The following is a 14,634-nucleotide window of genomic DNA, read 5'->3' as shown; positions in this document are numbered from 1 at the left end:
TTAACTGATCTAGGGCTGATTTAATTTCTATATAATCTTTATATTTTTTCTTTTTTCAAATTATGACAAGTCAAAAAGTTATGATAATTAAGTTCCTACTATGTGTCAGGTAGTGTTTTAAGTGTTAGGAATGCACAGAAAAATGAAAAATATTCCCTGCTCTCATTATGCTCACAATCTATTGGAGAAGACAACATGCAATAAATTTTATACAAAAGCGATAGATATAAGATAAATTAGAGATAATCTCAGAGAAACAGTACTAAGATAAAAAGAACTGGGCCTCTAGATTCTATTTCTTGATACCTCTTCACATCTTTAAGTCATTGAAGCTTCATAGATAAATAGAATGAAAGAAATCCAATTGAACAAAAATTTTAATGATAATTATTCTAGACCAGGACTAGCTAGTTTAGGTCAATCTATCCATTCAAGTTTGGGGTTGTGATGCAGTGCATCATTCATGGATCATTGAAAAGTATTAAACAAATACTTAATGATAAAAAACAAAGTGCTGCTTCCCTAGAATACAAATCCTAAGGATTTGCATTCATACATCAATAACTGTGATAGATCTGAGAATTATCACTGGCAGGTAGTGAAAATTCTGCTAATCTTCCTGAGTACTATTTCTATCCAAATTGATCTTTCTCTTTTCTTAATCATAAAGAACAACTAAGTCCCAAGAATGATTTCCATTAGCCATTAAAGAAAAATTACTGCAACCTATATAAAATTAAAAATAGTTTTTACTACAATTTAGCACTTTGTACAGAATGGCATTTATTCAATGCTTCTTGACTTGCCCATCAGTTGAAATAGAAATCATTGTCTAAAATGAAGTTAAAGGATTATGTATTTTACTCTATTTAACATGTGTAAACAGTATTTTGTTTTTTCCATGTTTATTTCATTATAGAAATTCTTTACTTAGTCAAAGGATTATCACTTTAAAATCTCAGTTTTGATAGAGTGCACAAGAATACAGGATTTGTATTCAGAAATCTGGGGCTTGAGTTTTGGTTCTTATATTTAAAGAGTTTTTTATGTTGAGCAAATCACGTAGCCTATTGGACCTTTTTTTCCGCAATTGGAAAATGAAGAAATGAGATTGGATGACTTCTAAAGCCATTTAAACTCTTTAATTCTATTCTTTTGTCAAATTAGAATCACTTCACAGATAATTTTACCTTCTTTTAGTTTATTCTCTTCTGAATATTCACATATTTTGGGGGGAATTAGAGAGACTACTAAGTCAGCTGTGAAACATTGTAGGGAAAATATATAAATAGGCAAATATAACTCCAATATTAAGAAAAGGAATGTTCAATCAGTAAGCATTTATTAAGCACTTGCTCTGTGCCAGGCACTATGCTGAAAGCTTGGGATACAAATACAACAATGAAACGGTCATCATTCATTACAATAGTGATTATAATATACTCCTATTTAAATAAATATAGATTATATGTGAAATACATATACAGTGATTTATTGTTTAGTCATTTTTTTTTCAATCATCTCAAACTCATTGTGATTTCATTTAGAGTTTCTTTGATAAAGATACTAAAGTATCTTTACTTCTTCATTCAGCACATTTCCAGATGAGGAAACAGAGGAAAACCAGGTTAACTGACTTTCCCCAGAGCCATATAGCTAGGAAGTATCAGGCTAGATTTGAACTCAAGAAGGTGGGTTTTCCTGAATTTAAACTCAGCACTCTATCAGATAAGTAGGTACTTATCTATTTATACAGTGAATAGGGATCTAAAATGTGGAAGATCAGGGAAGATCTTTCCTTTTGAAGGAAATAGAATTTGAGCTAGCCTTGAAAGGAATTAAATGTTTCAAAAGGAAAAATTGAGGAAAAATACCAGACATCTGGGACAACTGCAAAGACATGTGCTGAATAGGAAATGGTGAGTTCGAGACAATTTTCTTAGAGTATCAGGCAAGTAATATATAATCAATTTGGATATATAGGCTGGAATCAGATTATCAAGGACCTTAATCACCAAATAGCAAGATTTGATTTAATACTAGAGGCAATTTTGGGAACCACTGGAGCTTTTGAAAGGACAAGGTCATATTTTTCTTTAGGACTATCATTTTGGTGACTGTGTGGAAGATGAGTGAGAAGTAAGATGTTAGTGGCAAAGGATGATTAGAAAACTATTTCAGTAATCTAGATAAGTGGTCATTGGCTAGTGGATGATTGGAACAAAAGGGGTTAGATGCTAAAGAAGTAGAATTGATGAGAGTTTAAAAATGACTGGGCATGCAAAATAAATGAAATTGAAGAATTGAAAATGAGTCCTAGGTTTTGAAATTGAATGACTGGTAAGATAAGAGGTCCTTGGATAGATATAATAAAATTGGGAGAAATGGATTTGGGGTTAAAGACAGCAAATGATAAAGTGGAGGCAAGGAATATAGATAACTATTTTTCTGCCAGTTTTGCTGTGAAAAAGAAGAATGATAAAGAATGAAAGCTTGAAAGATTTTTTTTTTAAGATTGGGAGAGATTTGGACCTTTTTGAAGGCAACTGGGGAGAAGTCATTGTATAAGGAGTTAAATGTTAGGAAGCAAGAGATGCTGTAAAGTTGAGATTCCTGGAGGAAAAAAGCATAGATAGGATCAAGAGCACAAATAGAGGGACTCACATTGTCAAGGAACTAGGTATTGCCTTATTTTTTGAGACAAGAAAAAAGTAGATAATAGGAAGATATTGAAATGATTTAAAATATGGGGTTGGGGAAAAGGAATTCAGAATAAATGATTTCAATTTATTTCAGTGATGTATGTCACTTTTGCTGTTATGGAGTGGACAGAGATAGTTATAAAGACGGCTTGAGAAGAGAAGAGTGCTGATCAGGAAAGAGTAATAAAATTGGTATAATGGATAAAGACCTAATTGAAATTAGACATATAATTTTTTGTTGTTGTTGTTGAATACAGTCAGCTCTGTAACATGAATTCATTTAATGAAGTTTGTTATGGGCCAGAATTTGAAACAAGGTGCTAAGTCACTGGAATTAATAGAGACAATGCTTGTGTACTTAGTACTTATTAGAGTTCACACCTTTAAGAGAACATATATAAGGAGATTCACAAGTCCAGGAGATTCATAAGTTAGAAGAAGCCCACACGCCCACTCTCTCAGAGGCGGAGTCAGATTTATTCCAACTTCCATCTATGTGCTGGCTGGGGACTTCAGGAGATTTAGCACCAGGATTCAGTCGAGGAGATTCACAAGTCCAGGACATTCACAAGTCCAGGAGATTCACAAGTTGGATAGAGAGGGAAGAAACCCACAAGCCCACACTCTCGGAGGCAGAGTCAGATTCATTTCATTTTCCAACTTTGTGCTGGCTGGAGGCTTTGGATTCAGAGGGAGCTAGAGGCTGAAGCTGAAAGAGACAAAGGAATAGCAGCAAGAGCTCTTAGAATCACAGAGAGAGATAGGCCTCTAAGAAAACTAACCGGGCAATTTTGAAGGATCAATAAAGGATTTGGACTTTAATCCCTGGCTGCATTTGGGGTGATTACACTGAACTGAAATGAAGGCTGCTTCCAGAAGTCCTCCAAGAAACCTGCTCCCAGAGAACTTTATATTTTAAAGAAGAATATCACAGAAGTTGAGTAATATGGATATAAGGGCAGAGAAAGTAAATGTTTGACTGAAAGGTCAAATTTGGAAAGGACCATTGTGATGTCAGAAAAGGGATTAAAGATCATGATAAAGCTCTAAACTGAATGTAGAAAGTATGAAGAACCAGGAGATCTGGAAGGATGGAGTATGATCAGTGAGAAATTTTAGACTTATGAATTGGGGAGTTATAATATTTATGGAGATGAAATAAAGATAATGATCATAATGACAATAATAAGTAATAAGGAAAGTAATAGACTGTATATATATAACACTTGAAAGTTTTTTTAGATACATTATTATCATTATCTTATTTTATCCTCCCTTATTTTAATCCTGAGAGGTAGTTGCTATTATTGTTCTCATTTTAAAGATGAGGAAACTGAGTCAAATAGATTAAATGACTTGTCCAGACTAAAGAATTATTAAATGTTGAAATAGGATTTGAACTCAGATCTTCCTAATCCCAGGTATACACTTTCTCCACTATACCACTTAAATGCAAAAATGGCCACACCTGTGTGTGGAATAAAGGTGTAGATCATATGACTTGAGAAGGTTTGTTGAACTGGAAAGCAAGGATATTTGAAGAGAAAGCACAGATAAGATGAAGACCTCAGGCATAAGAGAAATAGTTGAATATCATAAATACCTTTGTTGCAAATTAATCTTAAAAACCATACTAAATTTAAGTCAATTGTCTATATAATGCTTTCAAATCTTAAGGCCTGATAAAGCTCTTTTCAAATAAAAGAAAAATGGTCTCAATTCTTGGAAATATGAACCCAAATATTTAAATTAAAATTATATTTTCCCTAATTTTACATTCTAGCTTCATGCCTAAAATGAAGTAGTACCTTCAGTGAAATTTTCAGAATATTTGTGAAAGATCCCAGATGGAATTGGAGAAGTAGGTTTACAAAGGTATTGTTTGGATATAATGCTACCTACACAAAGTTATAATAAAGAAATAACAATCCCTTGGATCTGTTTCTTCCAGAAGATATCTTCTTGTATATAGAGAGAATATGGATATTTCTTTGGGAAGAAGAGTGTATAGGCAAGGGGGATTTCAGAATGGTCTTAGTTCAGATGAGGACTAATAGATTTAGTGTCTTTTCTCAACTTTTAAATTCCTAAACTCCCTTACTGACTAGGCAGGTTTTTTTTTTTTTAAGAGCATTTGTTATATTATTTTGAACAAGAGCCTCTCAATATTTTTACTTGATATTTTTGTGAGAAAATTGTATTTCATCCTTTCTCTACAGAATCAAAATTTGTTTATTTGCAACTTACATAAACTCTGCAGGCATAGAGATATAAGGAGTGGAATAGTTACCAATACTGTGCTGCAGTGGAAAGATAATTAGATTAATTAGAGTTTAAATTCTGATTGCTAATTTTGATGTTGGGCAAGTCACTTCAAAACTCAAGGATAATTTTTCTCATTTATAAAATGATAGACTAGATTATATGATCTTGTAATTTTAACTATGAAAACAGCCATTTTTGTATTTTTTTGTTTCCTGAAATATCTGAACAATTATATTAAGGTTCCATTTTACCTGTCATTGAGATAACTTATATTTGACGAAATTAGAAAATAGTAAAATGGATTTCCACATCATATTTGCAATGAAAATAAATCTCTTATTAGAAATATATATTTATTGTAGAGCTTTCTAAGGAAATAGTATTTTATTTGTCTAAAAACTGCTATTTACTAATTCTAGCCAAATTTAAACTTATGAGAAGAATTATAAAATAGACGGAATGAGTAAAACTCATATTTTTTTATTGTGTCAGCTCAGTTTTAGGAGACTGTCACAGAAACCCAAATAATCTAATAGGCTTTTCCTTTCAGACATTAGTGATAAGTAATCTGAATTGAGTAATATCATCAATCCAAGTTATTGATATAGCCCATAATAATAATAATAATTGATATTTAGATTGCAAAAACATTAAATGATTTACCCAGGATTCCACAGATAGCCATAGTCTGAGGTAGAAGAGATCTTTTTTCTTCTAAGCCCAGAACTTGTACCACATGGCTTCCTCATCTTCCTTATGCCAAAAGTCTAGGATTATATTATACATATATTATATAGACACACATATACATATGTGTACCCAGCAGTACATATATGGGCATTTATACTTATCGATACATATGTGTGTATGTATATATATATAATGTTTAAGCTTATGTATGCCTATGTGGTATGTATATATGTGTGTGCATATATATATATATAATATATGTAATATATATGTATATGGATACACACAGTCACATATATATATATATATATGAATGTGTGTGTATCTATATGTATATTGTCATAGGTGTTTCAGTCATTTATTTCATTGGAGTTTTGGTGGTGGAAAGTACAGTAAGTGTAAAAAAAATACATAATAAACAGAAGATATAGAATGCTAAATGTAGCTAGCAGGACTAAATTGCCTTCAGTTTAGCTTTAGCAATTATGGAAATAATGTCATTTTATTATCCTTTTTTAAATCTAGGCTTGTAAAATTATAAACTTGATTATTCTGCTCCCAGGGCTCAATTATACTTGTGGTCACTCTGTCTGCATATCTCTGTGTGGGAAAGGCATAGCAGGGTAACTCACTGGTATGGTAATTTCTACCATCTTGCCTCCTTAATTTGTCTGTTTTCCTTGGAGTGTGGCCTTGTTGTGTCTGTATTAAATTCTGCCAAAATGGAAAGAACAGTTTTAATGCACAGAAAAGGACACAAGAAGACACTTAATTTTCCTATATCTATAATTCTTTCCTAGCATTTTCCTTGATTTGTAGTAAATTAATCCTCTTTTGTTAAGGAATATATTCTTGTTTTTTTTTTTTTTTTTCAGCATTTGATGGGAAAAGAAGAATGATAATCTATATGAAAGAACATGTATAAACAGAACAGAATAGAAAATAGATAGAGTGAAGTAGAAAAATTGTATAAATAAAGGGGCACTTTATAATGAGCATTTTATAATTCATTTTTAAATCTGCTTTGGGATTGGGAGATGGATTAATTGTGATATATAAATATTATAGATACCTTTTTGGGTATACTTCATCTGGCATCATCAAACAAATCATCAAAAAAGTTTCTGAGCTTTTCTGTAGTAAGTTGAAAAACTATATGAAAATGTCAACCAGTACTTGTTCATTCCTTTGTTTTAAAAAGTAGCTTTTTCTTGTTTTTTGTTTTCCTAAAGGGATAAAGATTACCATCTAAGGACATACAAATCTGTGGTCATGGCCAACAAATTGATAGATTGGCTAATTGCACAGGTAATTAGTTTTGTTACTTGGTGATTTGAATGGTTATTACTATTCAAAATATATTTTTACCTTGTATTAGAATTGTGTTTATAATTGTCTCATCTTCTACCTCAGTGTAACCTTCTAGAGGTGACCTTTTTATTTTTGTAGCCAATGAAGCACCTATATCATAGGCACTGAGTATTTATTGAATAAATGAATGAATGAATGTTTGAATAAAATGATATGAACATGATTGCTATTGTTGTTCAGTTGTTTTTAGTCATGTCCTATCCTTCATTATCCCGTTTGTGGTTTTATTGACAAACATACTAGAATAGTTTCTATTTTCTTCTTCAGCTCATTTTCCAAATGAAGAAACCGAGGCAAATAGAGTTCAGTAATTTGTTCAGGGTCATATAGCTCATGTGTGAGGTCAAATTTGAACTCATGACCATAAGATTTCCTGACTAAGGTCCAGCATTTTATCCATTGCGCCATCTAATGTCCCATATTTATGTACATGGGTATTTTTATTATGAAAAGGTACTAAAAAGAAGGTTCATATTACAGATAAAAATACTAAAAATCATTTAAAATAAACTTATAATGAATACCACAAATGGGTAAGAGATCATACTCTGATCTTCTTGAATGATATATTAATTCACTGATTTATTTTTAAAAGTTTGTTGATTACTACTGTTTAATTTTTCTGGATCTCTATTTTGTGTTATACAGGAATAATAATTGTGCCCTGATGCAATGAGCATTAATCTGTAATCTCTGTAGGGTTATATAAACTGTGAATGGAAGATGATAGGGAGGTATCTTGTTTTTTGTTTTTTTTTTTTTTTTTTTTTTTTTTTTGTCTTTCTGTGATTCTCATGAGACTGGTGGTTTGTTTCCATGTTAAAAATATCTTTGATATCATTGGTGTTGAAGAACTTATATTTGTTCATAAGAAATGAGAAACATGGTCTTATTTTAAAATAATAATATTTTTGGAAATATTTTCAAATATCATTTCTGTTATCAGAAAATTATTTGACAGAACTGACATCAATTTTAAATGAATGCATTATTTGCTATCATCTTTTGTTTTTCCTGTGTTAGGTCCTAAATACAATAAGTACATTGTCAGTTTATGTACAGTAATAGAATCATCATATTTATTTATTTTTATTTTAGGATAAACATGACTGAAAGACAGATTCTTTATCAAATAGTTATTGCATACAATGAGGCTATAACCAATGAAAATTTGAAAAGGCAACTGAAAGTCTTTTGCACAAGATTTTTCTAAAGAGACCATATCTTCATAGTTACACATATGACTGAATAATGCTTATTTAATTGGAGAAAATTATTAAAGAGTACAAAATATAATTTTTAAAGGTTCTCCAACAAGGTATCTTCCAAGAATATGTCAAAATAGTATGGTAGATGTGACATTGGAAATAATCTAGCATACTGAATATTGACATAAAGTAAGTAACAAAATATTCAAAACAAATACTTGTCTAAGATATTTATTACTGCTCTGGAGAAGAAAAGTATTTTATGAATAATGTACTTCATCAAATGACTTTGTATTAATTTTATCAATATTGCAACATTACAGGACTTCCTAATTAAACAATATTACATTTTGAAAGAGATTATTGTCACCAAACATTGTAGGAAAAAAATAGATGAAAAATATGCATCATTACCAATTATGACCTGGAGTAGGGCATTCAACTCATTGAATTAGTCTATTCAGGACAAGAATTGAAAGTAGATAGTACTGTAAGACTCAGAAATGAATAGAGGGAAGAAGAGATAATGCTAGATCTTATTGAGAAATTACAAATTCATTGAATCAACTCAGGTTCTTCATTGTCACAAAATCCCATTTTTTAAAACACTGATATTCTCTCATTGAAGATTTATCAATATGAATCATAGAACCCCAGAGGGTTTTCAAAAGAACCATAATTATTGGTGGCCCAGAATGGAGATGTAAATTGACTATTTTTTTTACAAGCACTTACTCCTAAATAAGATAGTATAAAATATTAAGAGCATCTTTTACTATTCATATGGTGAAATTGAGGGCAAACAAAGTTGGTGAAGTCACTGGAAGTGTAAAAGTTGAAGTTACTGAGGTTATTTAACCTGGAGGGGAGAGCACTTTTTGGAAGTAGGGGAAAGTTCCTGATAACTATTTTCTTATGTTTGCAGAACTTTGATGTGGAAAATGTATGACTTGTTATGCTTGATGGTTGAGGGAAGTAGTGGGAAGAATAGGTAGAAGTTGCAAAGAGGCAGATGTAGATTTAATATGAGTATTAATAAGTATTATAGTATATATTAATATACATACACATTAATATATATATAGGAAACAACATCAATGACCATGTAAAAATGCTCCCAACTTACTAATAATTAGAAAAAAACAGGTTAAAGAGGTTCCATTTCACATTCTTCAGATTTGAGAAGTTGACCAAAAAAAAAAAAGCTTCTGATGTTCTTTATCACTCATTCAGAGATTCTGTGATTCTGTGCTGTACTGATATCACTGAAAGATATTAAACAATTTGAGGAAGGTCATAAGGCTTCCTCAGTAGTAGACATTCTAATGTCAAGTATATAGATATCCTAATGTAGAATTTATGGAAAGACTTGAAAATAATACAGGATCACAAGGCATAGGTGGAATGTGGATTGTAGCAGAGTGAGAGTAACTAGTAATGAGATTATAGATCTATTGTTGTGGGGAAAATATTGTACTTTGTGTTGTTTACAAATAAGTGCTATTCTTAACCTTTTTTTTTTGATCTATGGTTTCATTCATTCCATTTAAGGAAACTCCTTTTTCTATTCTATTCCTCTTTTAGTCTTAGAGAGTTGTCTAAAATACTGACAGAGGGTAGGAATTTAAAGGCACAATATGTTGTATCCATGAAAGTCTTCCGAATTTCAAGACCAACTTTTTCACATACATGCTCTCATTGCAAATATTTCTGTTACTTAATCATAATGAGTTTTAATTTGTGATTCATTTGATTTGCCTATGAAGTAAGAATTATGAGGGCAGCTAGGTGGCACAGTGGCTAACATGCTGTGCCTGGAATCATAAAGACTCAAATCTGTGAGTTCAAATCTGGTCTCAGACACCTACTAGATGGGCAGTCCTGAATAAGCCACTTAATTAAATTTGTTTGCCTTAGTTTTCTCATCTGTAAAATAAGCTGGACAAGGAAATAGCAAGCCATTTTAGTGTCATTGCCACAAAAACCTCAAATGGGGTCATAAAAAGTTGGCCAGGATAGAAAAACAATCCAATAAAAGACCAGTGTGTTCTTCCTCATTTTGAATTTATTTATAATGCTCAAAACAAGCCTTGGATTTCTGAATGATAACTTTTTTTTCAAAAAAATTCAGACAATTCAAGAAATCTTTATTGCAATTCCAAGGCAGTATAATAGATGTCAAGGATAAAAAAGCAGAAAATAGAAACCCTCAAAGGAATTTACATTTAAAAAGATAAAATATATACACGTGATATATATGTATCTATCTAGATAGAAGGGAAAGTCCTGATGAAATGATTTAGAATAAATTGACTAAGAATGATAGAAGGATATTTTGTATTAAAATACAAACCAAGAAACTAACACCTTTTGACAAAACATTTACATCTTTGAGGATGTAAAAAGATGTAAAAAGGAAAGTTGATGATTTCTAAAATACTTTCAAAAAACATTATGAAACAATAGTAGCAAAAGAGTTTTCTTTGTGGTAGAATGTGGTTTATAAATTAACATAATTAATTTAGCTTTATAGTTTTATATGGTTACTATCATGGTAGAATTGGTTTATAAATTAACATAATTAATTTAGCTTTATAGTTTTATATGGTTACTATCAAACTTCTTTCATTCTGACATTATAGAACATTCATCAGAGAAATGTATAGCCAAAGTTAAAAACAACAACAACAACAGGCCATTCTCAGAGCAAGGGTGGAAGGATAACTTTTGAGCAGTCCTGGTCCCATTGGTATATCAGCCTTATTGAAAGAGAATGAGAGATATTCCTGGAACACTGGATGGACTCCCATGTGGAATTTATGGGAGGGCTGCACAATGGTTATACCTGATTTGCAGGCATAGATAGGTTGTCATCTGCATCTTCAATGGAAAAACCCACATCAATGAAATCACAGATATATTGGAGAATTATAAAATGACATTTTGTATTCTTCTGAGTTCATAAAAAGCTAATGCTTATCAGCTGAAGCTATATTTGTGTGAGGATTACAGTCCCAGTGATAGTGTCATAAAAGCATAACTGGAAGGGAGCCTACATCTCAATTCAGGGAGGAGAAAGATGAGACCCCATTCTAGCTATCTTAAAGTGTTTGAAGTGTTGTCATGTGCAAACTAGATAAGGAAACTTCTTGCTTGCCTGCAGAGAACACAACTAGGAGCAATAGGGAGCTTGCAGAGGAAAAAAATTAAACTTTATATAAGGTAAAACTTTCTGATGTTAGAGCTGTGCACGGTCTGCCTTTGGATTTGATTGATTATTTCTTTATAGAGTTCTTTAAGCATAAGCTAGACAAACAATTACTTGGTTTACTGGGCAAAGGAATACTCTTCGGCTCCTTCCCACTCTAAATAAAAAAGATAGGACATGGCATATTGAGGTTGGGGAATAGCTGGATCACTTGAATTATATTAGTAAGCAAAGAAAAATAATGTGAAAAATGATTGAAAAGGAAGCATGTAGACAGATTGTTGAAGGTCCTGGGTGCCAGATTAAGTCTGCATTTTATTGTAGATAGAATAGCAAGCCACTAAAAATTTTGGATCAAAGGGCATTGACAGAAATCTCTGCTTTTAAAAATTATTTTGGCAGCTGTAGATGAATTAGAGAGAGAAAACACCACAGTTAGTGAGACCAATATGAGGCTATTACAAATCTAAGTAAGTGGTAATGAGGACCTGAATTTGAATTTTGGCATTGTAAATGGATAGGAGAAGAGTAATAGAAATATCTTGAACCTAGAATCAAAAGGAGTTGGAAACTGAATAAATATAATCGCTGACAAAACTCATCAGATAGCCAAGTAGTATAAGACTAGAGTCAGGAAGACCCAAGTTTAAATACTGCCCCAGATATTTTTAGATATGAGACAAATCAGCTTTAGTTTTTTTTATCTGCAAACTGACCCTACTTCACATAATTGTTGTGAGGATCAACTGAGATAATTTATGTAACGTACTTAGCAAACCTTAAAGTACCTTAAAGGGAGATGTAGGCTCCCTTCCAGTTATGCTTTTATGACACTATCACTTAAAATACTAACTATTGAGTTAAAAAGAAATGCTATGAAGTTTTTAAATCTATGTGATTGGGGAAATGTCAGTGCCTTCAATAGAAATTGAAATGTTTGAAAGAAATGGTAAGTTTAAAATAGAGGTAGGTTTGAGTTACCACTGGGGCATTCTAGTGACCTGCCTGATATATTGTTTACATGTAATCAATGTTTATTGACTGTTGTAGTTAAAGGCAGTTGGAATTGCACATTGGAGTAATTAAAGGTACATTTGTAAATTCTGGAATCTTCCATTTATTTAAAAGTAATGATTAAGACACAATCTGGTATAGTAGAAAGAGCACTGGTCTTGGGTTCAGGAGAAAAATGAGTTTAGCTACTGAAAAAGTTTTGTTTGTTCTGTTTATTGTTTAGGCAACTGGGGTTAAGGGCCTTGCTTAGGGTCACACTGATAGTAAGCATTAAGTGTCTGAGGCTGGAATTGAACTCATTTCTCCTGACCCCAGGACTAGTACTCTATCCTCTGGGCCATCTAACTGCCCCCCTGATTTGCTTTGTTTGTTTTTATTTTGTTTTAACTGCTGAAGAAGTTGCTGTAAAATGATGATAATAAAACCTGTTTATTTGATAAACTAGAAGCTCCTTGATTGAAGGGATTGTTTCCTTCTTGTTTTGGTACTGGCATAGGGGCCTGGAATACTTTTTTTAGGGGGATAGGGAACCTAAAAATGGAAGAAGGGGGTCAAAAGGACAAAGGAAAAACACAGTTGAAGCACGATGGCAAAATTTGGAGAGTTTCAGTACTATTTCTTTAGATATTATAGACATGACAATGAGAAGTAAATAATTGTGCAAAATAACTACGATTATATAGAATCTTTTATAAAACTAAGTGTGTATAGATGCATGTGTGTGAGAGAGAGAGGAAGACAGAGAGACAGAGATAGTTTATATGCATAGACTAAGAATTCGAAGAAAAGAATAGATTATTGGAAAATTGATGATTAGGGGAAGGTTTTAACCTACTTAAACTGTGTCTTGGGCAAGTAAATGGGAAAATGAGCTTTTAAGAGAAACACAGAGATAAGATATGTTTATGGGATGGTGAAAAAAAAAAAGCCTGATTATTGTAGGAAGAAATGGTGGGGAAAAAACTTTGGGTGGGCAGATTAAAGCAAAATGGCAAAGGGTTTGGAGGGCCTTTCTATTTGTTGCATTTGGAAGTTGGAAAAAATGGAATATTTTTGAGTAGAGGAATTTCCTGCTGAAAGCAAAACTTAGAAAGATTGCCTTGCCATTGGCATTCAAAAGACACAGCAGATTAAAGGCTAGATTCACAAAGTCCAGCTTGCAGTATATTCTAGCAATTCCACTATCAAGATTATTGATTGAATTCTTTACTTAGGAATCTGACAGAGAGAAAATTTGACAAAGTTACTTAGTCTACCCATACATTAAGTCTGACATTCAAATATTGCAAGTATTATTCAAGTAGAAATGTGTATGTTTAAAATAATTATCTGGAGGGATGTTTCATAATCTTCTCAAACTCCTGAAACACCATTGTCATCCCATTCATATAGTGTTGCATAGAGCAGAGAGGTACTTAGATTTTTAATGTTCATAGGTTAATATCATAGGATTGTAGAATTGGGACTGATTGTAACTTTCTGAAAGGCAGACTTCACATAGGTGTAATATTCTTTGAACAGAGTGTTACATAGATGATATGTATGTAACCTTATAACATTACTAGAAGGCAGGAGCCACATCTGTGTAATTTTTTTTGTACAGATTTTGCACAAAGATAGGGGCTTAATAAATATTTCTTGTTAATGATAATGGCAATCTCCTTTAGTTCTCAGTTGGTTGGGTTTTTTTTTTTTGTTTTTGCTTTTGTTTTCTTATCCCTCCTGTCAAAATCAGTAGATGTTAAATTTAGGATATTTGTAAAATATGATTACTTATTCACTTTATTTTTGTTATTGATATTCATATTTATTTTATAACAGGAAATATATCTATTTTCCTAATGTAATGATGAAAGAAAAGATTTTAATGACACAATTTTCTAGGAGGAAAATATTCTATGGGATGGTAGTCAAACTATATGGCACAATCTGTAAATGATTTTTTATTGGAATATGTTAATAGAAATTAAACGCATGGGAAAGTGTGCAGCAAATCTTTCCATTCTCATTAATTTTATTGTTCTCTAATTTTGTGGATAATAGGGAGATTGCCGGACCAGAGAAGAAGCAATGATCTTCGGCGTAGGTCTTTGTGACAATGGATTTATGCACCATGGTGAGAATTCATCTTGTAAAAGTTAACATGTTTACTCTATTGTTTTCTTGTCTGGTAAGA

At 31.9% G+C, this 14,634-nt stretch overlaps 1 protein-coding gene across 1 annotated transcript in view; it reads left to right on the top strand.

Annotated features, from left to right (window-relative positions):
• The window catches only part of PREX2 (phosphatidylinositol-3,4,5-trisphosphate dependent Rac exchange factor 2), a 463,645-nt gene that overhangs the window by 207,260 nt on the left and 241,751 nt on the right, over nt 1-14,634 (top strand). The window contains exons 14-15 of the mRNA XM_051970075.1: nt 6,890-6,965; nt 14,502-14,574. Of these exons, the coding sequence (XP_051826035.1) occupies nt 6,890-6,965; nt 14,502-14,574 (149 nt within the window). The remainder of the gene's footprint in view (nt 1-6,889; nt 6,966-14,501; nt 14,575-14,634) is intronic.

This window comes from Antechinus flavipes, chromosome 1 (assembly GCF_016432865.1).
Source record: "Antechinus flavipes isolate AdamAnt ecotype Samford, QLD, Australia chromosome 1, AdamAnt_v2, whole genome shotgun sequence".
Lineage (NCBI taxonomy): Eukaryota > Metazoa > Chordata > Mammalia > Dasyuromorphia > Dasyuridae > Antechinus > Antechinus flavipes.
The sequence above is the reverse complement of the archived record's forward strand: the minus strand, read 5'-3'. Positions and strand labels throughout refer to the sequence as shown.